Source organism: Carcharhinus amblyrhynchos, chromosome 14, assembly GCF_965287045.1.
Source record: "Carcharhinus amblyrhynchos chromosome 14, sCarAmb.v2.hapA, whole genome shotgun sequence".
NCBI classification, from domain to species: domain Eukaryota; kingdom Metazoa; phylum Chordata; class Chondrichthyes; order Carcharhiniformes; family Carcharhinidae; genus Carcharhinus; species Carcharhinus amblyrhynchos.
In genome coordinates, this window is record NC_137337.1 from 36,102,055 (window position 1) to 36,126,486 (window position 24,432).

General features: G+C 43.3%; 1 protein-coding gene across 1 annotated transcript in view; it reads left to right on the forward strand.

Moving 5' to 3' along the window:
- The window catches only part of frmd6 (FERM domain containing 6), a 128,776-nt gene that overhangs the window by 45,630 nt on the left and 58,714 nt on the right, over window positions 1-24,432 (forward strand). Inside the window, exons 2-3 of the mRNA XM_080202682.1 lie at window positions 9,585-9,848; window positions 13,450-13,540. Of these exons, the coding sequence (XP_080058808.1) occupies window positions 9,750-9,848; window positions 13,450-13,540 (190 nt within the window). The 5' untranslated portion in view covers window positions 9,585-9,749. The remainder of the gene's footprint in view (window positions 1-9,584; window positions 9,849-13,449; window positions 13,541-24,432) is intronic.

Genomic DNA, 24,432 nt, shown 5'->3' on the forward strand with positions numbered 1-24,432 from the left:
AGCTGTGCCTCCTGCTGCCTTGTTCCTGAGCTCTGGAATTCTCTCCCTAAACCCATCTCCTCCTTTATGATGTCCAAGAAAACATACCGCTCTGACCAAGCTTTTGCTAATCTCTCCTGATATCTTCTCCTGTGATTTGGTGCCAAATCTTGACAGATAACACTCCTCTGAAATGTCTTGGACATATTGCTGTTGTGGGCAATATATACATGCAAGTATTTTAAACACATGACAGATCCTATTATTATTTTGTATGCAATGACATCCTTGTGAAATAGAATACTTCATTTACATTTTACACATAGTGGGCGGGATTCTTCGGCCATGCTGCTCTGAGAACTGAAAATTCCCATCTCCCCGTCAATGGGGTTTCACGTTGTCCACAATCCACCCACTAAAACTCCAGTGATGGGTGGGATGGGAGAATTCCAACCTGTGTGTCCACTCAACAAGTTTAAGTCCAACCATAAGGAAGGAAACCCCCACTGCCCACCACACATTTGCCCTCTGCCCCACCAATCCTCCTGCCCAACTAGGCCATTATCACATTGTCTATTTCTCCCACTATCCGTTCAATTTGATCTAAACAAGTAATGTTATCAATTTGTGGGCAGTTTTGTGCTTTGGGTTTGCATATGCGAGGAGAAATCATTCAAAATCCAAAGCTGTGCACATTACGTGGATTGGCCGTGTTAAATTGTGCCTTAGCGTTCCACAATGTGTAGATTCGGGGGGACAAATATGTAGGGTTACAGGGATAGGGCCTGGGTAAGATGCTTTATTGGAGGGTCAGTTCAGCCGCAGTGGGCCGAATAGTCTCCTTTACTGAAGGAATTCTACGACTCTGTGAAATGAATATCACATAATTCCTTATAATGACAGTCATTGGTCTGGACTGGATTCATACACAGGTGATAGTAACCTGTACTGATCTGCTGCTGAGCAGGATGGGGTCAGTGGTTAAAATGAAGAACTGTGCAAAACAAACACATCCCGCCACCTTAAGGTAAAACAAACCCAGAAGAAATGCAAAATGTTGTGAGAAAAGAGCATCCATTTTGAAAGAATCGTTTTCAGTTCTGAAACTGTCTGTCGCTTGACAGCTGCACGTTGTACGAAACTGAAGATGTGATTTGAGTTTGGAGCATCTGGAACAGCAGGAAATTATGAGAGTGTAAAAATCACAGAAGCGTGACATCTCCCAGGAGGTGGGAATGAATATTAGTGTGTGAGATGTTCTGAGAGGAAGGGAAAGGGAAAAGAAGGACATGTACAGGATAACTTGGAACTTACAGTAGGTGGAATTTTATCCCAGGAGAAGGAACAAAGTTAAATAGGTTGAATTTTAATAAGCAGAGGACAATTAACAGTCAATTGCAGAGGCACTGCACAAAATAAGATTAGTAACTGATCTTGGTGAGTTAAAATACAGACAATAATATAATAATGAGGGACTTGCAGCAGCGAAATACTATTTGGAAAGAAACAAAATCAACGTTGGAGCTTGTGACCTCAGGATGAGATTTCTGTTTCAACCAATGTACAGGTAAGTTGCATCAACATCTGGGACTGGATCTTCCAACCTCCCTTTTTTTTTCCAAACAATCACATTTTTTTCCAGCTTGTTTGCAAGATAAATGTACTTATACTGTTCCTCGGAGGTTCCACTACTTATGTGTTATGGACATTATTTCAGATGCTCGTGTGAACACTGATAAAATGAGGCCTGGAATTCTCTGGTCTTGCAGGTCCTGCTACCATTGTCAGTGAGAAAATGGAGAATTTAGCACTCAACCAAACCTCCATTGATCGATAAGGGGATCAGGGGTTATAGAGAAAAGGCAGGAGAATGGGGATGACAGAAAAAACAGCCATGATTGAATGGCGGAGCAGACTCGATGGGCCGAGTGGCCTAATTCTGCTCCTATGTCTTATAGTCCAGTTGCAGCTGAGGGAAATAAATTGGGAAATATTGTTGGGATCCATCACAGCCGAGGAAAATAAAGCCTCTCTGAAGAATGTTGAAGGTTGAAGCAGCCAGTGGGATCCTCCAGTCCTGCCGCAGTCCGTGGGCTTTAGGCTGGCTCACCGCAGCTGCTGCAAGTACATCGCCCCAGAGGAGCCAGAAAATCCTGCCTTATTTTCTAGGATTCGCGGGATGGGTTAAAATCCACATTTTTTTTTACTCACTGCCGTATTCCTGAGGCTGTTGAATGCTGGTCGAGAGCGTTGGGATTAATTTAGATCAATGGCCACTGGTCCAGGTAGAGGCCGTGGTTTTCTGGCTTTTCCCGTTAGCAAGATACTCCATTCTCGTTGATGGTGACCTCCTCCCCACCTGTATCTACAGTGGATTCTTTGGCAGCTGGGCAGGCAAAAGGCTGTAGACTTTGGACTTCGGCAGGACTGGAAGATGCCATTGACGGCCAATGGCGAGCAGCCTTGGCCGCTGGAAAACACGCTGCAGGAGAGCTAGAAATTCCCGGCCAGAATGTGGGAGTGAGAGCGACTTACCTTCTGTTCACACCATGTTCCCGTGTAGCGAGGTCAGAGAATTTGGCAGCTAATCAAATCTCCGTTCACTGCAACAGGATGGGAAAATCCTGTCGGTGTGAACAGTGACAAGGTTTGTGTGCATGTGTGTGTGCGTGTGTGTGTTTAAAAATACCAATGATCTCGACAACTGGTGGCCTATTAGCTTCACATCAGTTCCAGATAAAATAATGGAATTGATGTAAAAGTGGAGGTTGGAGGAGCATCTACATAATAATAACTTGCCGAGAGACAGCCAGTGTGGATGTTTGACAGATTTATTTAAATACATTACAAGAAGGAATATAGTGGGAGTTACTGTGAAATAGTCTATTGAGGATCTTAGAGCTTTTTAAAATTCCACGCGAAATACCTTTGATTCAGTCGAATTTGCACTAATTTACTGGGACTAACTTAAGTTGCCAGTGAAAGTAGGAAAGCGGCAGAAACAAATAATGTCAAGATTTTCAGAATGATCAAGATAGGTTACACAATTAGACAAATAACAGATGAAAACCTCACTGAAGGTGTTACACATTGGTCAACAAAATATGTTTGATGAATCAAGTTGATGAGTACAGTGATATCACGAACAGCAGGACCACTGCAACTTTCAATACCTAGGTGACTTGGCAAAGTCATTAAGAAAAAGAAATTTAATGATAAACACTGAAAAACAAGTTGACAGCAGTTAGGATAAGGTTTTACAATGTGTTTGTCAGACACACTTTGAGGATTGTGTTGATTTAGAACATTCGCACAAAAAGGGAAGCGTGTTTAAGATTTATTTACTTGTGCCACAAGTAGGCTTACACTAACACTGCATGTAGTTACTGTGAAAATCCCCTAGTCGCCGCACACTCCAGCGCCTGTTTGGGTACACTGAGGGAAAATTTAGCATCTAACCAGCAGATCTTTTGGACTGTGGGAGGAAATCTATGCAGACACTGGGAGAACATGCAGATTCGACACAGATGGTGATCTAAGCTAGGAATCGAGCCCGGATTCCTGACGCTGTGAGGCAGCAGTGGATCTAACAATAGGTAAAAGCCCTTCTGTGTCCCAACCCTCAAAACTATCAGCTGATGATACAGCAGTGCCTCTTACAATTTTAGGCCATGTGATTGGTCATGTCTAAAAATAACATAAAAAAATTCATGGTGTACATAACCAAATGTGAAATTAGTGCAATGGAATGACTGCGCTTGATGTTCATAATCACTGTGTAGCTTAATAGAATGAACTCACTTTAAGATATCTTGCAGTGTTTCATTCAGTCATCATATCTCTGCCTGTTGGAGCTCCTCTCTTATTCCCACTTTATTTTTCTACCTCCCTCACATGTTCTTTTTTAAATTCTCCCTCAAAAACTACTTTTCAGATTCTCTTTCAGCCACCTGCCCTAAGGTCTCCCTTACTTCCTGCCCCCTGTCCACCTCTGATGCTCTTGTAGGTGAGCGACGTTGCACTGTGGTAAGTTGATGTGCAAGAAATAAAACATGAAGGTTGCAGAGATTTTCTGTGCACACTGTGTAACACAATCGTGTGCCTGTTTTTTCTGAACACATTGCTGGCAGTGCACAAAGGGAAATTCCCTAAGCTTTCCGAACTAAAATAGCTGAGATTTTCTGCCCAGCAGAAGCTGTGGCCTGAAGAGCAATGAAGCTGCAAAGCGCAACTTTTATATCCATTTTACATCAAAAATAAGATTGCCAAATAATATTTCTGTGACTAAGCCCGTTAAATTTGTTGCTTGTAACTCAAGTTGCTGATTCCAACAAATCTGGGTGTTCTGACTTAAGATATTCAGCAGTGAAGCAACTAGACCAAAAATGTCACCACTGCTCCAGAGCCCCCAAAAAATCAAACAGCACAAACAAGGGGAGCGAAAGTTTGAAATGTAAATACTAAGCGTGCTGAGAAATTTGATTTCCCAGAACAGATACAAATGCTGTGGAGTGATGGTCTACACAGCCTGAGGCCAAAGCTCCATTTGGCTTCTGCGCTTATTAAATGGTGCTGTTGAACTCCGGGCAAGTTGGGCTCCTTGCTCCAGCTTGTCGATCGGTGAAGTGGGAAATTGCCTGGGTCTTGGCGGGTCCACTCTGGGATGATCCAGAGATGGTTTGGAGAATGTTAAGTATTTTTGGGACGCCAGGAGGAGCCCTGTGTACAAAGCTAATTCCATTTCATTCACCAAATGAACTGCATCCTTTGGAGGACCTTGTCCTGGACCCCATCACTGATGGAGTCAACTTCCATTCGCTTGCAGGCCAATACACAATCTCGTTGGGCACACTGGCCCTGGAAGATAGCTTCCACTCTCCTGGATCAGTGTTCCCACTCCAGTCCTGCTCCGCTTGGCTGAATTTTCTAAGTTGGTGTGGGTGGAAGGATGGGCTGAGATTTTTCTTCACACTGGCCTATTAGGAACTCTCAGAAAAGAAAGGGACCCCCCCTAGCATTTTTAAGCCTATTATGTTTACAATTCTTCAGAGGGACCAAATTATCCTTGAATTCAATTTTAGCTCTTCCTGGTCCTATGCCGTTTCCTCGTTTACTGAAACCTTCCTGTTACTGCTTGTGGAGTACAATCTACATTCATAGAATCATAGAATCCCACAGTGCAGAAGGAGGCCATTTGGCCCATCAAGTCTGCACTGATCACAATCCTACCCACGCCCTTTCCCCGTTCTCCAAGTATTTATCCTAGCTGGTTCCCCCTTACTCAATGTCTTGACTATCTAGAAATCAGTTGATTTCTGTCTTAATCATGCACATTGACTGAGCATTCACAGCCCTCTGGGTAGAGAATTCTGATGATTTAGCATCCTTTGAGTGACACAATTCTTTCTCATTTCAGTCCCACATGAAACAGCGTTAGACATAACTGTGTCTCCATTCACATTCCATTCCAGAGACATAGGAATATCTAAACTGTCTGAACGAGACAGCCTGCTAATGTCATGGTAATGAAGACGGGTGGTGCTCCACATGCAGAATATGTAATTAGTAAATGTCAGAGCTGGACTTTTGTCCGTTTATAGCTTATCGGTGGGAAACCTATTCATAACATACGCTTTGAAGGCACAGCAAGGACACATAAGGTGAGACAACTTAACGTAACACTCATGGATAAAAGTTGATGTAATGTTGGATTCCTGACTGGGAATAAATCTCCTGGCTTTAGAAACCCCACCGCATGTTTTGTGGTGACAGACACAGCCCGCCATTGGCTGGTGGCACTGCCCGCCATTGGCTGGTGGCGTCACCCCTGGATTTAATTATTGCAGGGATCCTCTGTCCTTACGAAATTTAACCAATCAGTTTTAGACACGGACAATGAATATTTCTGGTGATTCTCCCATTTGGATTTCATAACTTTGGAAGATTGGGAAATGGCCTCGCTGTAAACGGTCTTGGCAATTAAGTGCATGTGAATTAATGATGCTGTAACAGGGAAGTGTTAGTCATGCAAGTGCGCAGGAGATAAACGTACACGTTTACAAAACTTGAGTCATTCCTAGCATCAACTTACATTTAAATTGTGCCCTTTAATGTACTAAAATGTCAGAAAGCAATGTCAAATATAACGCTGAACCACATTGGAAATTAGTAAGGCAGATGGCTGGTTATAACATGGTGCTAATAAGGCCAAGGTTGTGGGTTCGATCCCAATGCCAGGCAAATGGAATTGCCTATCTCAGTGCCATCCTGGCTGAGATATATGAGGTGGTAAGGTAGCACAGTGGATAGGAGCTGAAAGTGGGTCCACCACAATGGCACTGCTGCCTCACAGCGCCAGGGACCGGGTTCAATTCCATCCTCAGGTCACTGTCTGTGTGGAGTTTGTACATTCTCCGGGTTTTCTGGTTTCCTCCTACAATCCAAAGATGTGCGGTTAGGTTGATTGGCCATGCTAAATTTTCCCTTAGTGTCAGGGAGAGTAGGGTACATATGTGGAGTTATGGGGATAGAGCCTGGGTGGGATTATTGTCAGCATAAACTTGATGGGCTGAGGGGCTTCTTTCTGCACTGTAAGGATTCTATGACATTGTGATTCTCTGTTCCTACTTCCTAATATGAGCACATTGCGCTTGAGGGCACTGCTCCTCATTTATAACATCATGGCAGTAGAACTTTGTAATGTCCTTGTATTTGTTCCCAGGTTAATTCCAACTCATCATTTTAAGAGCAGTTGACAAAGGATGATTGGCAAACAGTTGTGAAATTTACAGTTATCTTCGGGATTTGTATCAGTGCAGTGTGTGACAGTTCAGTGGATCACACTGCTGGAAGTTTCATGATTAAAATTGAAAACACTCCACCACTCTGCTTGGCCTGGCTGACGCTTTTCCACTTGCATGATCATGCAACAAAAGTAAGCAGACTTAGGATAATTTGGATATGTAAGTGCAGAAGCATCACTTATCAGTCGTCATCAAACTCACAGGTTTTAAGAAAGCTCATTAATTGAGTGCTTACTTTATAGAAGGTGTGAATGAAAGAGATTTACCTTCTGCTTATTTTAAGATGATGAATTGTTGACCTCTAGAGTCCAAGATGGGGTGCAGAGTTCATCTTGTCAGCTTGGATCTTGTTTACCTCTCATTTAGGGACCATGAATTAGATTCAATTGGATTTTGAATTTGGTTTTTGGAGCAAGGATGGAATGGATTTGGGTTTGCCCTTTCCACTCTGAGCATTGGCTTTGTAACTTTTAAGGTTGGAGTAAAAATTAAGATTGCAACTAAAAGCTTCCAAATCTAAATATGTATTTTGTACACCTGAAGGACCATTGCTTTGGTCAAAAATGCAAATCATTAAACTAGTTGTGAGGTTTAACTCAAATATTACGGCACAGCAGTAATTTTTTTTCAAAGTTCCAGTTTCAACCTCAGTCAGGACTGGTAGAGCCAGTCCTGTTATCAGTTGTTGTCTTTTCCAGCCTACAGCGTGAAATAGGATTGCAGTGGATGGCGTGTTGCTGCACTGTGTGAGTCAGTTACAGTGTGTGTGAGTCAGCAGAGATTTGTATGTGCTAAACTGAATGCGCAGGTGGTCACCTTTGTAAATGAAAATTAGAATTGAAAGGATTATTCTACCGTCGTGTGTCATTGCAAACTGCTGGTTTGTGAACTTTTGTAAAAGAGCCTATGCTTCTTCCAACCTTCTGAAGAGTTCGCAAGTTCGCTGCCTGACAAACCGCATCCACTACCTTAACATGGTAGATGACCGTACTCACGCTTCAGACTGTGTTGTAACATTGCAGACAGTTTCTGGCACATCTTTTCACAGTATAATTAGGCCTTTGCAAGAAGACGTTTTCATAGGCGTTACAGGCTGTAACTAGTTGCTCTTAGTTATCTCTCACATGTAATTCATATTGATATAACATGACAAGTTGTTCAAATCGTATTATTGTCATTTTATGATCATATTAACAGGGTAAAAAGGTTATTTCATTTCAAGCGTTTAAATCATTGCCAAATATCACTGAAATAAAATGCCACCAATTGGTTAGCCAGTTTCTTTGCATCAGTGTTTTAGCTGAAGCTGTGATAAAGTTTTGATTTCTAATATTTGGATTACTACATATCAGCATTTCAGAAAATTGGCATAAACGAGTAATACAGCTACTTTGTTTCGTGCTTGCCTGCAAACTTCACAAAGACATGTCAGCTCATTGTCACGGTTACAGTGATGTTACAGGATGATTATTTTTTTCTCTATCATTTAACACACTAACAGAAGGACGTGGAGGCTTCGGAGAGAGTTCAGAAAAGGTTTATCAGGATGTTGCCTGGTACGTAGGGTATTAGCTATGAGGAGAGATTGAATAAACTGGGATTGTTCTCTCTGGAAAGATGGGGGCTGAGGGGGGTGACCTGATACAAGTTTATAAAATTATGAAGGGTACAGATAGGGTGAACAGTTGAAAGCTTTTTTCCAGACCAGAAATGACAATTACAAAGGGGCAAAAGTTCAAGGTAAGATTCAGTAGAGCTGTGCGGGGAAAATTTTTTACGCAGAGGGTGGTGGGGGCCTGGAATGCACTGCCAAGTGAGGTGGTTGAGACAGACATGATAACAACATTTAAGACTTATCTGGATAGACACATGAACAGATGGGGAATAGGGGGAAATAAGCGGTTTGCCTGGATAGGACAATGTGATTGGCGCAGGCTTGGAGGGCCGATGGGCTGTTCCTGTGCTGTGCTGTTCTTTGTTCTTGTTCTCTGTTCTTAAGTAGTTGGATATTTCTGCATTAATGTAAAAAGCATTTGATGATATGGGAAAATACTGATTTATTTCCTACAGTTCCTGTACTGTATGAGACATGGTGAAAATAAAACCACTTAAAAAATTTTTGACCAAACTTCATTGACTTATCGCAAGGAATTCATGCCTTGTTAATGGTGAACCTTTCTGATTGTTTGTTGTAAGGTAATTCAAAAGGAACAGTTTCTCATTCTAGTGCGTCTGGCGCTGTGTTCAGTTTCAGGTCTGCACGCAACCCCTTTTCAAACATCATTACTCAGATCTTAAGCTCTGTGCCTTTTAGATGCTGAGATTGCTGACTGGGAAATTCTTCTTAAAAGGATGTTTACACTTTGAAAACATTTGTCTGAAGGCAGCTGGGACGTTTTTGTAATGACTTTTCCCCTCAAGGGAAATCAATTCATTTGATCCAAGTACCTACTGTATATAAGAAACCTTTACCCCTATGTACTTGGTTCATGTACCATTTTCTAAGAAGATCCGAAACATTTCCTCCTTTGATAGGAAATTTTAGAAATTCAAACATAATTAAATTTTCTGATGATTTTATAAAGCATGTCTGTAGTGTAATGGCTTTTTCTACGTGTAATTATTTTTAAGACGAGTCCTTGAGCGTTCAAACCTCGGCTGTCAATAGCAGTTAGTTAACTCACCTTTGCATTTAAGTCAGCTGTTGTGTCTAAGCTTGCCCGAGAAATATTCTAATTACCATGTACTTTGACTGGCTTCCTTCATCTGATTCTAACGTATCACTTTTCCCTCTCTGTCTAGCTGCAGTGAGTGTTATGACACATCCAGAGCTGTCCTCCCTCTCGAGACCGTGTGATGAAGAGGATTTGCGTGTTACTGTAGCTCACCACGGCTCGATGCTCTGACTTGTGATTTGAACGAGCCCTGGGGTACCTGGGAGGAACTTTCGACAGCCTACCTGGCGTGATGAGCAAGTTCACTTTTCAGAACAACAAAGTGATGCAGGACCGCCGGAGCGTCTGTGTTTTCCTTCCCAATGATGAAGCTCTCAACATTATCGTGAATGTAGGTTTTGGCCATTTATCTCTCCATTGCTTTTGTTTCCTTTAATGATTAAGTACACTTTTGACAGTTTCTTCAACATTACACATGATGTTTTCACAATATTGTCAGCACATGATATAGTTCTCCGATTTTTATTTAACCTGTTTTATCTATATTCTGAAATGTCATCAAAATAAAAATAATGAATCATTTGTTCCAAATTGTGATTTGATGCATGATTACTTTTAAGTATTTGCAATGTTAAAATAATCGCTACTGAGGTTACAGTGACAGTCATGGGTATAATATCAAAAGAGAAAATGCTGGAAAATCTCAGCAGGTCAAGCAGCACTTGGCAGGTCTGGAAGTTTCGGCTTTGACAAAGGATCATGTGGACTCGAAACGTCAGCTCTTTTCTCTCCTTACAGACGCTGTCAGGCCTGCTGAGATTTTCCAGCATTTTCTCTTTTGGTTTCAGATTCCAGCTTCCACAATAATTTACCTTTATCCATGGGTATAACATGACAGGTGCTAAGGATAGTGATATAGAGAATGTTAAATCAAAAAGTTGAGGTTTACTATGAAAAATTATGAGGTGGTCTCACTGGGATTTAACTTGCTGTTAAAAAGGCACAGTTCAAAACCTGATTTAGTGTGTTTTGTTTAGTTACTTTTAACAGTCATGCATCACTGCTCAGCAAGGAGTGTTGATTGACAACCTCTTTCTATTTACCTTCAAATTTGATTCTTCAGTAGGTTACTGGGCAGTATGTGACTTCAGGTGAAGTTATTCCTCTCCCATCTCTAAAATGCAGTTATCCTCCATTGATGTTCCCATTCCTGGAGTCACTTTGTGAAGGCTTCAATGTTCAAGTCAAATCCTAATGCACATTAGCGACACACATTGAGCAGCATTTTCTATGTGTTTGTTAAAGTCTTGTCTCAGGTGGGGAAGGTGGTTGCTAGGACTTGTACTAGGGAATTGGGGAAATGGGCACCCTGATCTTAAAAAGAAGTAAAGGATCTCCCCAGCAGATGTGGGGAGTGCTGGGGAGCAGTGCCAGGGCACTGTCAGAACATGCCCCCTTCCTGGGGGGGTTGGTACTTACCTGTGTGCTCCAGTTAGGCACTATTTGTCATGTTTCTACTTTATAAAGCTGTTCAGTAGGGGAAGGAGGGGAAATCCTAATGTGGGGGGATAATAGAGCGGGAAACTCTCTAATGACATTAAAATACATTTTAATGGGGTTTCCATCATCACACGGTGGGAACCCTGTTACATCATTGGCAGGGGACAATCCAGCAAGGAAATCCCGCCTGCATGAAAGGCGTTTTAGGATTCACGCTGGATTTTCCACCTCCGCCGCTATTCCCACCTGCTGAAAATGGAGACGGAAAATCCTGGGCATTGGATGGCAACATGTTGAGATACTGTGTGGCGGCATAGTGGCGCAGTGGTTAGCACTGCTGCCTCTTAGCACCAGGGACTCAATTTCAGTTCCCTGCTTGGGTCACTGTCTGTGTGGAGTTTGCACGTTCCCCCCCCACCGTGTCTCTGTGGGTTTCCTCCGGGTGCTCCAGTTGCCTCCCACAATCTAAAAGGCGTGCTGGTTAGGTGCATTGGTCATGCTAAATTCTCCTTTTGTGTACCCAAACAAATGCCAGAGTGTTGCGACTAAGGGATTTTCACAGTAACTTGATTGCAGTGTTAATGTAAGCCTACTTGTGACTAATAAATAAAATTTAACTTTTCATGAAATTAAGTATGCAATACAATCAGATGGCTGCTGCTATAATCTTAAGTAAACTGTTGCTAACACATTTTCTTTTTGTTTGCTGTGTCTAAAGCTATCAAAATCTTTCTGAGCTTTTGCTCAGGGGTTGAACAGTATTGGTAATTGTCAATGATCGAAAGATATCTTGAGGTTTGAAATAAATGAAGGTACAGGATTGTGGCCAGAGACTAGAGGATTGGGATCAGGTTTGGATTGCTTTAACAAGAAGCCTGAAGAAATGTGATAGGCTGAATGGCTTCCTGTGCAGCAAACATTATGCTAGTAAAGGTTTAGCCAAAATGCTCAGAAGATCTCTGCGACTTTGTTACAGAAACAAGGAAACACATGCACGTGCACACACACACACACACACACACACACACACACACACACACACACACACACACACACACACACACACACAATTTGAAATCTTACTACAGCATGAATTGGACAGAGCAGATCATTACTTTCTCCGCTACAACATTCAGCGTGCTGAACCTCCTCCTTTTCTATTCCCAGAATCTTTTTTGAAAGAAATCTTGTGAAAAGAGTTCATTTGTGCATTTAATTTCCTATCCCAGTCAAGCCCACAATTACATTTTTACTCATTCACAATTTCCTTCTTCTTCTACTATGGGAAACAAGAAGCTAATCAGTGGGCTAAGAGGAAAGCCAGTTTCACTGGAGTGGTGACAGGCAGTCACTCAGGTTCCCTGGAATTTGCATTTCTTTTTCTTTCTGTGATGGATGGGAGCAACCAGGATCTGGCCATATCTATACACAGCACTGTGCCTCTGCAGATTTTTCTTTGTTTTGTAAATGAGGTGCAGTCCACTTGAGAACATTCTTAAAGTTACATTTTTCCTCCATTCTTAAAGTTACATTTCAAACATGCGCAAAGGTGTGTGGGTTAGGTTGATTGGCCATGCTAAATTGCCCCTTAGTGTCAGGGGAATTAGCAGGGTAAATGTATAGGGTTACGGGGATGTAGCCTGGGTGGAATTATTGTTGGTGCAGGCGCGATGGGCCGAATGGTCTCCTTCTGCACTGTAGAGATTCTATGATTCAACAAAAAACTGTGAGAATAGTGCCTTTCTATTCATATACTGCATCTGTCCATTGCACCTATGTGCAGGGAAGAAACTGCCAGATCAGGTTATGTGCATGAGCATTACTAACCATTTCAATAGTCTTTGCATGATCAATTTTTCCGTATTTGCATGTTCAGTCTTTGACCCAAACACTGAATGGGAGGATAACTCCTGCCATGAACAAAGATGCAAAAACAAGTCCACTTGCGATGAACCACACATCCGTTGTTTTCATACATCCCTACCAGTTGGAAGCATCCTTGTACTTAAGACAAGCTGACACATTCTTGAACAATAAGGCATTTCTAACTGGTCTTAATATTTTGGCAAACACTGCAAACAGCTAAAGATCCTCTGCATTGTTATCTTCCCATATTTTTGTTCATTGGCTCCATTTAATCTTATATTCTAAATATTGGCGTATTTATTGTATACGTCTTTCTACAGTCTGAAATTATTTAAAATATCAGTAAAAAAAAGCTCAAACCAGGAGCTGAAATTTGGCATAATTTCTATGTTGTATCCTCCTTGAAGCAGAGAGTATTATTGCAGCTGTGAAAGTGAGCTCACAACTGCAGTATGTAGTGAGCAAATTGAAGTGGTTTCTTTTTCAGCAATTAACCAAATAAAAATGGGTAGGATACTGCTTGCTGGGTTGCAGAGTTTCAAATCTTTTGGGAAGCAGAGAATCTCAATGTTGAAATCTGCTTTTGCGACATATCATCAAAAAAAATAATGTTTCTTATTTTGTAGGTAAAAGCCTTGTGCCAAGAATTATTCATTCAAGTCTGTGACCTTCTAAGGCTGAAAGACTGTCATCTTTTTGGGCTCAGTGTGATACAAAGTAAGTGAGACCGGACACTGATTATAATTCCACAACAATGAAGTAAAAGCGCCGTCACCTGCAAAATATCCATTTTACTGGAATCGCATAGAGTCCCCACAGTGTTTTATTCCTAATCACATCTTTCAATCTTATATTTTAACTGTAATCTATTCATTATATTTTATCATGCCCAAACTTTTGTCTTGCACTCTGCTGCAATGGGATGCTATCAGGCATCACAGAAATCTTTAGTAATAATATTAAACAAAACAGATATCACGGAAGCAAATCAACCAGGACAGCAAATCCACAAAACAAAAGGCGAGAGAAAGAAATTTGGCCATTTCCCTGCCTTGAGATCGGTCTTAGATTTAAGTGTTGAGAATTGTGCACGTGTTTGTATTGTCAAACTCTTTAGTTGTTCTATATTTTTTTCGTAATCCAATCATAATCACTTATTTCAACATCTGAAATATTAGAATTAAAATCAAAGTTGAAGTGATTCAGTGCTTTTAACTTCCTGGTTTGTAGTTTGTGAGAATTCCTCAATGCAATTGGCTGCTTACTCCATTTGCTAACCGCATTGCTGCTGCACATCTGGAATTCCCCTTGACTTGGCAGCAGATTTAAACAGTCGCCAGTAAAGGGGAAAACCACACCACAAAAAGGCTATTGGGGCACCTTTCTTTTAGAGGACAGCACCAAGCAGTGTTACTTTGCCACTGACCACGAAATCCAGCCAAAGTCCAAGGTGCTACTTTTGCACTGTACGTCAGCTTCAATGGCTAATGCACAAACACGTACTTAGATATTGTTACAGAAAGCTGCCCTGGCAATTTTGAACTTTTATGTAACTGTGCAGGTGGATCTTAGTCGTAGCCCCAGTGCTGAGCTAAGGCAGCGAAAAAAGGTAAATCAAAGGCCTCACGTTCTAACTGAGGCCAATAACTTTCCACTCATTAGTTTGAATGGAAGAAAATCTGGTGGACTCATGTTGGGACACGGGAGTCCTTCCACCTCATTTACCTTCTTGCACACTGCCCAGGCAGGCAGACTTTATGAAATGATGTTTCAACTATACAGTAGACCGAGATTGCAGAAACAGAAACTGAGTAAATTCTACTGAGGAAGAATGGAACGCTGATATCATTTACACAATCTGATTGTTGGGAAATCAAATCTGTAACTATCCAAACATCTTTAATAGTTTCCCAGCAATCATGGGATCTTACTGAAATGAATCATTTTGAGCTCAGTATTAAAAGACATGAAGGGAGGGGTGGGGGGAATCACTGACACACACATTCCCTCCTCCTCCCACAGCATGTTTCTTGTTGTGGGAGGCAATGCACTGTTTGCTGGCAATGGGATCTTCAGCGATTTCCTATTTACTGCACCCCACACTGCCAGGAAACTCACAGTGGGGTGTGCTGTTGGTGGGACCGTTAGATCCCACTGACATAAACAGTTGGAGAATTCCGGCCACACTCCGAATTCTCAGCATTTCACTCTGAATTATTCCGAAGTGCAGTTGCTATAGGCAAACAAAATATTAAATAGATTAAGGAAAGTTGAAAATAAGTGTGTATAAAACGAACAATTACATTTTTGAAAAATTAAGGAATATAGTGACTTTGTGGTATTGTCACTGGATTAGTAACCCAGAGACCAAGGTAATGTTTTGCAAACCTGGATTCAAGTCCCACCAGGAATTTGAATTCAATAAAGAGGAATAAGGAATTAGAAGTCTAACAATGACCTCGTAACCATTGTTAGTTGTCATAAAATCCCATCTGGTTCATTAATGTCCTTTAGGCCAGACCAGGATGTGATTTTAGATCCATGTGGTTGGTTCTTAAGTACCCTCTGAACAAGGGCAGTTAGAACAAAGAGAACAAAGAACAACCCAGCACGGGAAACAGGCCCTTCGGCCCAATGAGCCCGCGCCGCCGCATCCTCCTACACCTACCCTGCCCTGTGTGTATGTTAGGGATGGGCAATAAATACTGGCCTATCCAGCGACCCCCACAACCCAACAAATTAATTTAAAAATGAGTGGCAACAAGCTGCCAGCAAATTGTACATAATAAAATGTTCCTGTGTCATTAACAAATGTATTATTAAAGAAAATTTGAATCACAAAGAAGGACCATCTTAAAAGAAGGAGCGAGGGGGTGAGTGAGGCAGAGCTGTTTAATGAGCGAATCCCAGAGCTTGGGCCTTGAAAGCTGAAGGCATGGCTGAAATGACAGCATGATTTAAAATGTAGAGTTGGAGGATTGCTGGTAGTTTGGAGGGTCGTGGGAGCAGCAGAGATTAGAATGAAAAGCAAGACCAAGCAAGATTTGAGCATTTTAAAAATGATGTGTTGCTTAAGGAGAACCTGGCTAGGGCAGTGAGATAGGGATGGTGGATTAATGCGACTTGGTGCAAGTTAGGACATGGCAACAGGTTTTTAGTTGGCCTTAGGTTTATGGAGGGTAGAATTTAAGAGACTGGTCAGGAGAGTTGAACCTAGAAGTAGCAATGGCATGGATGAGAGTTTCAGTGGCAGCTGAGCTGAGCTGAGGTGATATTATGGTGGCGGAAATTGATTGTTTTATTGATGATGTGGCTATCTGATCAAATCTGGGCTGTGATTCTCCCAAATTGATTCTAAGTGACCAGGCCAGCAGGAAAATTGGAGTGTATCCCGTTGATGTTAGCAGTGGCTGAGAGGTGGATTTCCCCTCCCTAATCAATGCAAGTATTGCAGGAAACACTCCGTCAGCCCCACTGTCCAGAGATTGAAATAAATGCTGTGTTGAAAGAATAGGGCTGAGTGAGCAGCTGTGGAGAAAGGAATTTCGCACCCCCCATCCGCCTGATGAAAGTGACTGACTTCTATTAGTCTGAGGAGTCAACTCACACCTGCAGATGCTTCTTCTTCTTTGAGAGAGAAAGGGGAATTCCTTTTGCAGAGTGGAGTGCTGCTGAGATTTGGAAGCCTGCCAAGTGTTCAGGGTGGAAGGAATTAAAGTGAGCAGTCCGCTTTAAAGTTTTCACAGTCCACAGAACAGAATGATGACTTTGATCAGAGAGATGCCTGAAATCACACGCCAGGAGCGATGGTGAGGTTTCCCTGGGTTAGAAGGAGCAGTCGAACCATTAGACATCTTTCACACCAAGTCCACAATGCTCCTGATTAGCACCAAAACCCACCCAGGGTCGGTCTGCTGGGGAGGTGGGTGAATAGCGGGAGGGCTTTGAATTGGGCTCCAAGCCCACTAATTACATTCAGATTGATAGTTTTGCATATTCAATGGCGGGATCCTGCTCAGGGATTGGACGAGCGAGGTGAATGGTGACAGATTTGACACCCCTTGAGAATCCTGTTTTAGGCTTGATGTCCCATTCAGGATTCTCAACATTGATAAATGGAGCCAGTGAATCCCCCCCACCCTCTCTCATTTTTGGGTCAAACGCGCCACCAGCTATGAACCATCTTGTTGAACCTCAAACTGTTACCAGGATGAGTGATAATCAAGAGTGGAAAACCACAAAATAATCTCTTTTTTTCAGAAAAGTTGGAAAATGAAAGCTCTTTCTCATGCGTTTGTAGTTTAGTGAGGCCATGAGCAGCTGAGCTGCACATAGAGAAGTTTGGATCACCCTTCAGGTGCTTCTTTAACAGGTTACAAAATGGTTCAAGTTGCTTCAATTGATGCCAAACTAAAGAAGGAAATAATAGGAGAGAGACCAAAATGTGGCTAGGAAGTTGACTTTTAGTCAAGGTGCAAATACCAAACCTTGGGGCATCCAACTCCATACTCCCCTCAGTCCCCAGCCCCTGTAGTAATTCCTTTAACAGGTGCAGGTTGTTTCCTATCTATCAGCTAATTTCTTAGCCTTTCCATGGGCCACTCCAATGGTTCACAGCTTTGAGTTTAATTATTATCCATTTCTTTGGCCCATTTAGAAATCAAGGTACACCTAGGTAGAGCTCACTTGATTGGCATCCCAACCACCACCTTCAACTTCCACTCCTGACAAAGAGCGGCAGCAATGTATGCCATCTGTAAGATACACTGCAGCAAAAGGCTCCTTAGACAGCACCTTCCAAACCCATGGCTGCTGCCAGCTAGAAGGACAAGGGCAACACATGGGAACGCCACCCTCAAGTTCCTGACTTGGAGCTATATTGGGCTTCCTTCACTGTCACTGGGTCAGACTCCTGGAACTCCCTTCCTAACAGCACTGTTCATGCAGTACGTGGACTGCCGCGATTCAAGAAGGCAGCACACCACCAGCTTCTCCAGGGCAATTCAAGATGAGCCATAAATGCTGGCATTCTGAATCTATGGTCTGAATCCTCTGAGCAGCAACAATGCTGTGCAGATTGCCACTGCATGTGAAGGTTCATCTGACCCGACACCACTGCTCATTCCTTCTGGAATCTTCTGATCCTGGCTGTCAAGGAAATGTGCAGGACTGGGAATGTCAGGGAACACAGTAAAAAGTCTGACAACACCAGGTTTTAGTCCAACTGATTTATTTGATAATATACTCACAAGCTTTCGGGTTAGCCCCTTTGTCAGGTGAATGGAGAGTTCTGGCCTCAGACAGAGCATATAAAGCACAGACAGTTTAGAGATTACTGATTAGAATGCGAATCCTTACACCTAACCTGCTGTTCAAGACCTGAAGTGGCTGATAATGTGAGTGGAAGGAGCACTGATCACAGTTTAAAGAGATGTGTATTGTCTCCAGACAGTACAGTAAGTGAGGTTTTGCAAACCCAGGCAAGTCACGGGGGTTACAGATAGTGCGACATGAACCCAAGATCCCTGTTGAGACCGTCCTCATGTGTGCGGAACTTGGCTATCAGTCTCTGTTCAGCGACTCTGCGCTGTCGTGTATCGTGAAGGCCGCCTTGGAGAATGCTTACCCTCCAAGGCGGCCTTCACGACACACGACAGCGCAGAGTCGCTGAACAGAGACTGATAGCCAAGTTCCGCACACATGAGGACGGTCTCAACAGGGATCTTGGGTTCATGTCGCACTATCTGTAACCCCTGTGACTTGCCTGGGTTTGCAAAACCTCACTTACTGTACTGTCTGGAGACAATACACATCTCTTTAAACTGTGATCAGTGCTCCTTCCACTCACATTATCAGCCACTTCAGGTCTTGAACAGCAGGTTAGGTGTAAGGATTCGCATTCTAATCAGTAATCTCTAAACTGTCTGTGCTTTATATGCTCTGTCTGAGGCCAGAATTCTCCATTCACCTGACGAAGGGGCTAACCCCGAAAGCTTGTGAGTATATTATCAAATAAATAGGTTGGACTAAAACCTGGTGTTGTCAGACTTTTCACTGTGTTTACGCCAGTCCAACGCCGGCATACCCACATGATGTCAGGGAACTCCAGTGGAGCAGAATGGAATGGGGGAAGAGAAGACGTGTCCCCTTTTTACACAGCACCAGTTGCCAGTCAAAAGGTCAAATCCTTGAGCGTGGGTTAGTGAGTGGGTAGGTGGGTGAGCTGATACTTGGGTGAGGTGAGTGAGTAGATTGTTGGGTGTTGGAGGATGGTCTGGTCAAGTTGGAAATATGGAGTGGTCAGGGAATAGTGTTGTTGGTTTGGGCCATGCCGGTATTTGGTTAATTTGGGATTAGATCGGAGGTTAGCTGGGGATTGTTGGAGTAGGATTGGGGAGGGTAATTGATTATCTGGAGAAGTAGTCTGGTCAGGGCGAATAGTTGGATTGGTTTGGGTTGGGCATGGGGAGTGTATGTGGTCAGTTGTGGAGTTACCCAGGTGATAGATTAGATTTTAAACTGTTTAACATTTCCTGGGTAACTATCCAGGTAAGAAGCGTGAACTTGTTTCAAGGCTCCAACTTTAACGCAAGAAGTGATGTTGTGCAGGATCCTGGGCTGAAAATAATCCATCAGAAGTTTAAACTTCCTGGGCAGTTCCCTCGAGATCAGAGCATAAGCTGTCCACAGGATGCTGATATGTGTCCGATCGCCAACCATCTGGAGCTGGAAGATTTGGGCTTTGGTTGAATGTTGATAATTTAGCTTTTTGTTGTGTGGATGATCTTCATTCATAATCACTCCTGATGATCAATTCCTTTATTTTACATGGAATAGGGGTAAAACTGATGGGTTATAATGGTCTGAGTTTAATTTATCACTGTGCTGGTATGTGGCCCTCAGATCCAACTGTTAACGCTTCCCTATTAATATCTATTGATGCCCTCATGTTAGTGTGTCATGATCTCTTCCCGAGCCTCTATCAGCATGCTGCGATAAATAAGGTCTGTCTGTTACTTGTTTTGTTAATTTAGCCATCGAGAGCATTTACCTCATAGGGTGAAGTCACTGATTTTACTTGTGATAGCTTTGATTAAAGAGGGCAGGTTTCCCAAGTCTCCTCGTGTGAATACCTGCAGAAAGTTATTATTCAAAATATTTACTATTTTGTTCTCATCCTTAGTTTCAAGCCCGCTTATCGCTGTAGGGTTTCTGGTTCTTCTCTGACTGCCCGCTTGCTATTGTGCATTTGAAAGTGTAATAGTGATATTTAGCCTCAACAGTTATGCTTTCTTCGGGATTTTTTCAGGCCATTTTTCTCTTGTTTCAGACTTTAGATTTCTTTTTTTTAGTTCAAATGTTTTCTTTGGAGCTTGCTGTTTTTTGAGAATGCATTTGTCCTAAATACTTACATTATGGTCAGAAATTTCCCATCCCATGTGCTACAGGAATTGTAGCTGCGAGATTGAAAATTCAGCAGACCATTTAACGATCCGTTGACCTGGGAAGGGAATTTCCGGTCTTGGGGAACACGTGGCTGGAAAATCCCACCATATATCTCGATGGGTCTTCCTTCTTTCTTTCTATTTCTACAATCATGAACAACCTTTCCCAATGAATTTGTTATGGGTGTTCTGTTCACTCCTTGCATCACACTTAAACCATTTAAATTCCTATTCCAAGCTCCTGATCTTGGGTATTCCTGACTCCCAGATTTTGTTAACGTATTCATTCTGTGGTTGCTGTGGTCCCAGGTAGGCCACAGCCTCTGTTTCTAGTGTGTTTGATGTCATCAACAGTAGCTGATCAAGGTGAGCGTTGTCTTTTGTGATCTCCTTGACACACCAGGTCAAGAATCAATCCAACACTAAACCTAGTAAGTCTAGCTCTAATCCTCATCGGTTATTTTTGGTATTAGAGTGATCCTATCAGTGCGATATATTCTCCCTCCCATGCAATCAAGGGGGATGATTCTCCCAAAAACATGCTAAGTGTCGAATTTGTCTGAAAACTGGAGTAAATCCCTCTGTATTTTTTTCAGCTAGAGTTTCAAAGCGAATCTCACACTCCGTGCACTGCAGAACGCTCTAGCATGCTTCACTGCAAAAATCAGTGATTGGGTCGTATTCCCCCTGGAGAGGCTGGCCAGCATAGCGCTGAGCGGGCCACTGCGCATGCGCCGATCTGTCAGCACCAAAATCAGCTCAAGTGCATTGGACCTGCACTGCCAGCCTCCTGGTTGCTGGCCAGCCCCGCGATCCCTGCCTTGCTCTCTGTATGGCCCTCCCACAGCCTGATTCCTGGCCTCCTGAACATATCCGGGCCAACCTTGACCTCCCCCCTACCCAGCCCCGGCCCACCTTGATCTCCCCTCCCCCCCACTCCCAACTGCCCTGATCTCCTGATTCCCCCGTACCCTCCCTCCCCCAATGCCCAGTCCAGATTGCTGGCCTGCCTCACTCTGCTCGTGATCCTAGTGCAGATTGGCAGCAACACCCTCCACCTCCATCAGGCCATGCCCCCATGGCACTGCCCAGTTGGCAGTGCAAAGCTACCCCCCCCAGGTATTGACACTTTGCCTCTTGGGCAGTGTCAGGTGGTCAGGCTGGCACTGCCAAGCTGGCAATGCCCAGGGGACGCCCCCTTACCCCTGACCCTCAGGCGGGGCTTCGATGGCCACTTCAACGGAGTTGGGCAGCAAGTGGGTGGGCTATAGTAAATCCCGCTGGAGTGAACCACTCTGGTGGGAGCATGAGAGGATAGTGGGCCCAGAGACTTCGGTCCCAGACCTGCTAATTAGATATTAAATACAGTCAAATGCTTGATTAAGTAATTTATACAGCTCTGTGCCAATTTCTGGTGCAGAGCTGATAGGACCCGAAATCCGGCTGCCGGAGACTTGCAGAGGTCACGGTGAGAGTTGACCAGTCTGCTGCGTTGCAAAATCATCACAGCGGGTTGGGAGAGTCACCCCCAATGTCTTTACCTCCTAGGTGCTCTGGTATATAGGGCCATAGTATTTCCTTATTGGCCACTCTAACTTTTCTTATTGCACTATTATTAATTTGTCTAAGGGGTACAGACCACTTCTTCCACTGCTGTCTGACCAAAGCAGGACATCTATTTAATTGAATTTGGATATTAGAGCCAGCACATTGTGTTTCTCCATAGTTAATGTTCACATGTACAGATTTTTCTTACCTCTGGGCTGTTTCTATAATAAAAGGCATTTTGACACTATCAGATCATTAGCTTGACTAACAATCTCCTATTAGGGGGAGCGGCAGACTGCTGTCAGTTTTGCTCCTATCCTTTCGTGTTGTCTTATTTAGGTGGTTCTACCAGCAGAGAGCTTTCGGGACCATAGGAACATGCATGATTTCTCATCTCATCAAGCTGCAACCTCTTGGGAATGAAACTCACTAAACACTGAATGTTATGTTCATGCTATTCCTCAGGACTTATTACTGTAAGAACTTCTTACTGGCCAACAATCCAAGTGGCTAATAATTGGGATGACACAATATGGCTGAAGTGAGATTTGAACCCACAACCTTCTGGTGTCAGGTGGTCAAGGATTGTGACATTAGTGGCGGGGCAGGGGTGGATGGTTGTGTATAGGGGTTATAGACATAGATAGGGGGCTGGGGTGTAGCGGTGGCTGGGGGCAGGGCAGTAGCAATGTGGGATGGTAGTCGTAGGCTGGAGGTTAATCGTGAGGTGCGGGCATGAGGCATTATCAGAGGGTGGGCAGGAAGCCACAAGGTATAATTAGCTACGGTGTGGGGAAGGGGCTCGTGGGGGTAGTGGTAGTCAGAGGAGCGGGTAGATAGTGAGGTATGGGGGTAGGCGTGTCATGAGATGGGGATCAAGGAATAGTCAACAGTAGGCAGATATTTGCTAGCTAGGTGAAGATGATAGTGTGGGCAATTGGACAACTGGGTGGTAGTTGAGGGTGAAAAGTGTGGGCAGCTATTTCAGACTTGGGAGAACAGTAGTGGGTAATCAAGGACATAATGAGGGGAGTTGGGGGACAGAGGTGTTGTCAGGGTTTAAGATGTGATACGGTATTGGTGTTGGTCGATTCGGGAGGGTGGTCAGGGAGGTGGGAGGGCAGTTGTGGTTAGTAATAAAATTACCCAGGAGTTAAAACTAGTTTTAATCTTTCTAGCTTTTCTTGGCTCGGTGAGCCAGCACCATCTGAAGTCTTCAACTTTAAATTGGAGTTTCAGAAGGTTCCAGACACAGGGTAATTGCCTAACGGAAGTTGAAACTTGCTGGATAATTTCTGTGTCATCGGGGTGTGGAGATATCTGAGAAGTCTTCCAGTGCGTTCTCTGGGGTATGTCCGGAATACCACCATCTGAAGATTGGGAGAGCTGGGCCTTTGTCTCTGCTCTGGAAAGGTTCTCAGTTTATGAAGGTATCATTGTTGCTGTCACACTACACTGCCAGTCACTCACTCAACTCCTAAAACTCTTTAGTAAACTCTGCTTCCCAAATACTGCAAGTATATCAGAAAACATTAATTTGCATCCTCTATCTTTAATATTTGAGATAACCTTCATATATGTGACCTTTAAGGTTTCAGTACTGTTTTCCCATGTCACTTACCACTTTGTGGACCATTATTAAAACAGGCCAATCTGCCCATATTCTCAATTGTAGAACTGTACAGCACAGAAGGAGGCCCTTTGGCCCATCATGTCTGCATAGTAGGAGTTCAATGGTCAGCAGATTGGGGGGTTTGGGAGGCTAGTCAGAGTGGAGGGGCGGGGCCGCAGGCGGCAAGTGCAAGGTCGGTACTATAGTCACCCTGTAGTTAGAAGTGGTTTTAATTCTTGCAAAGACAGCCAGGACCATCTGAAGGTTGCAATTTAAATTGGAATACCAGATGGTTACCAATGCAGGGTAATTACCCATTGGAAGTTTGAACTTCCCGGGCAATTCCTGTGCAATCTTTGCTTGATGACTTCCAGGAAGATCACCAGCGCACCTCCTGGAATACTTCCTGGGTGTGATCACCCAGAGATCAGAGGCTCTGGGCTGTAGCTTTATTAGAAAGATATTGCCTTCCCATTGCCAGTGATCCCAGGCCATATCTTCCTAAGACAGCACCAAGAGGACAGACCCAGAATGAAGAGCGAGTTAGTCCTTGCTATTCATGTTGGCAGTTTGTTACAGGTGTGTTGGCAGTGTTCTGGGATCTAATCACTTGCCTACCTTCTTGGCTGGCCAGTGTGATATGGCTGGGAAGGAGTTAAAGAGGAGCAAGGATATTAAAACAGGCAACATGACATCAATTAAAATTGTATTTTACAAAACCTTAGGATCATTTTTAAAATTAAAAGTCATTGAACCCTGTTAGAATGTAGAGGGCTGTAGAAGATGGGTAAAGAACATGATCAGTTTTGATAATCACACTCACTGTGTATTTTCCTGAAACTGTAACATTGCCTGAGAATAAACATGGGCCCAGCCTTTGCTGGAAATGTAATGATCAGGTCACAGTGCGCACTATCATTAATGCATCAAAAACCCAGCAATTTAAGGCTAGGATAAGATACACTGGGAGTTGTTTGAATCACACAAAATGCTGGACAATTGCA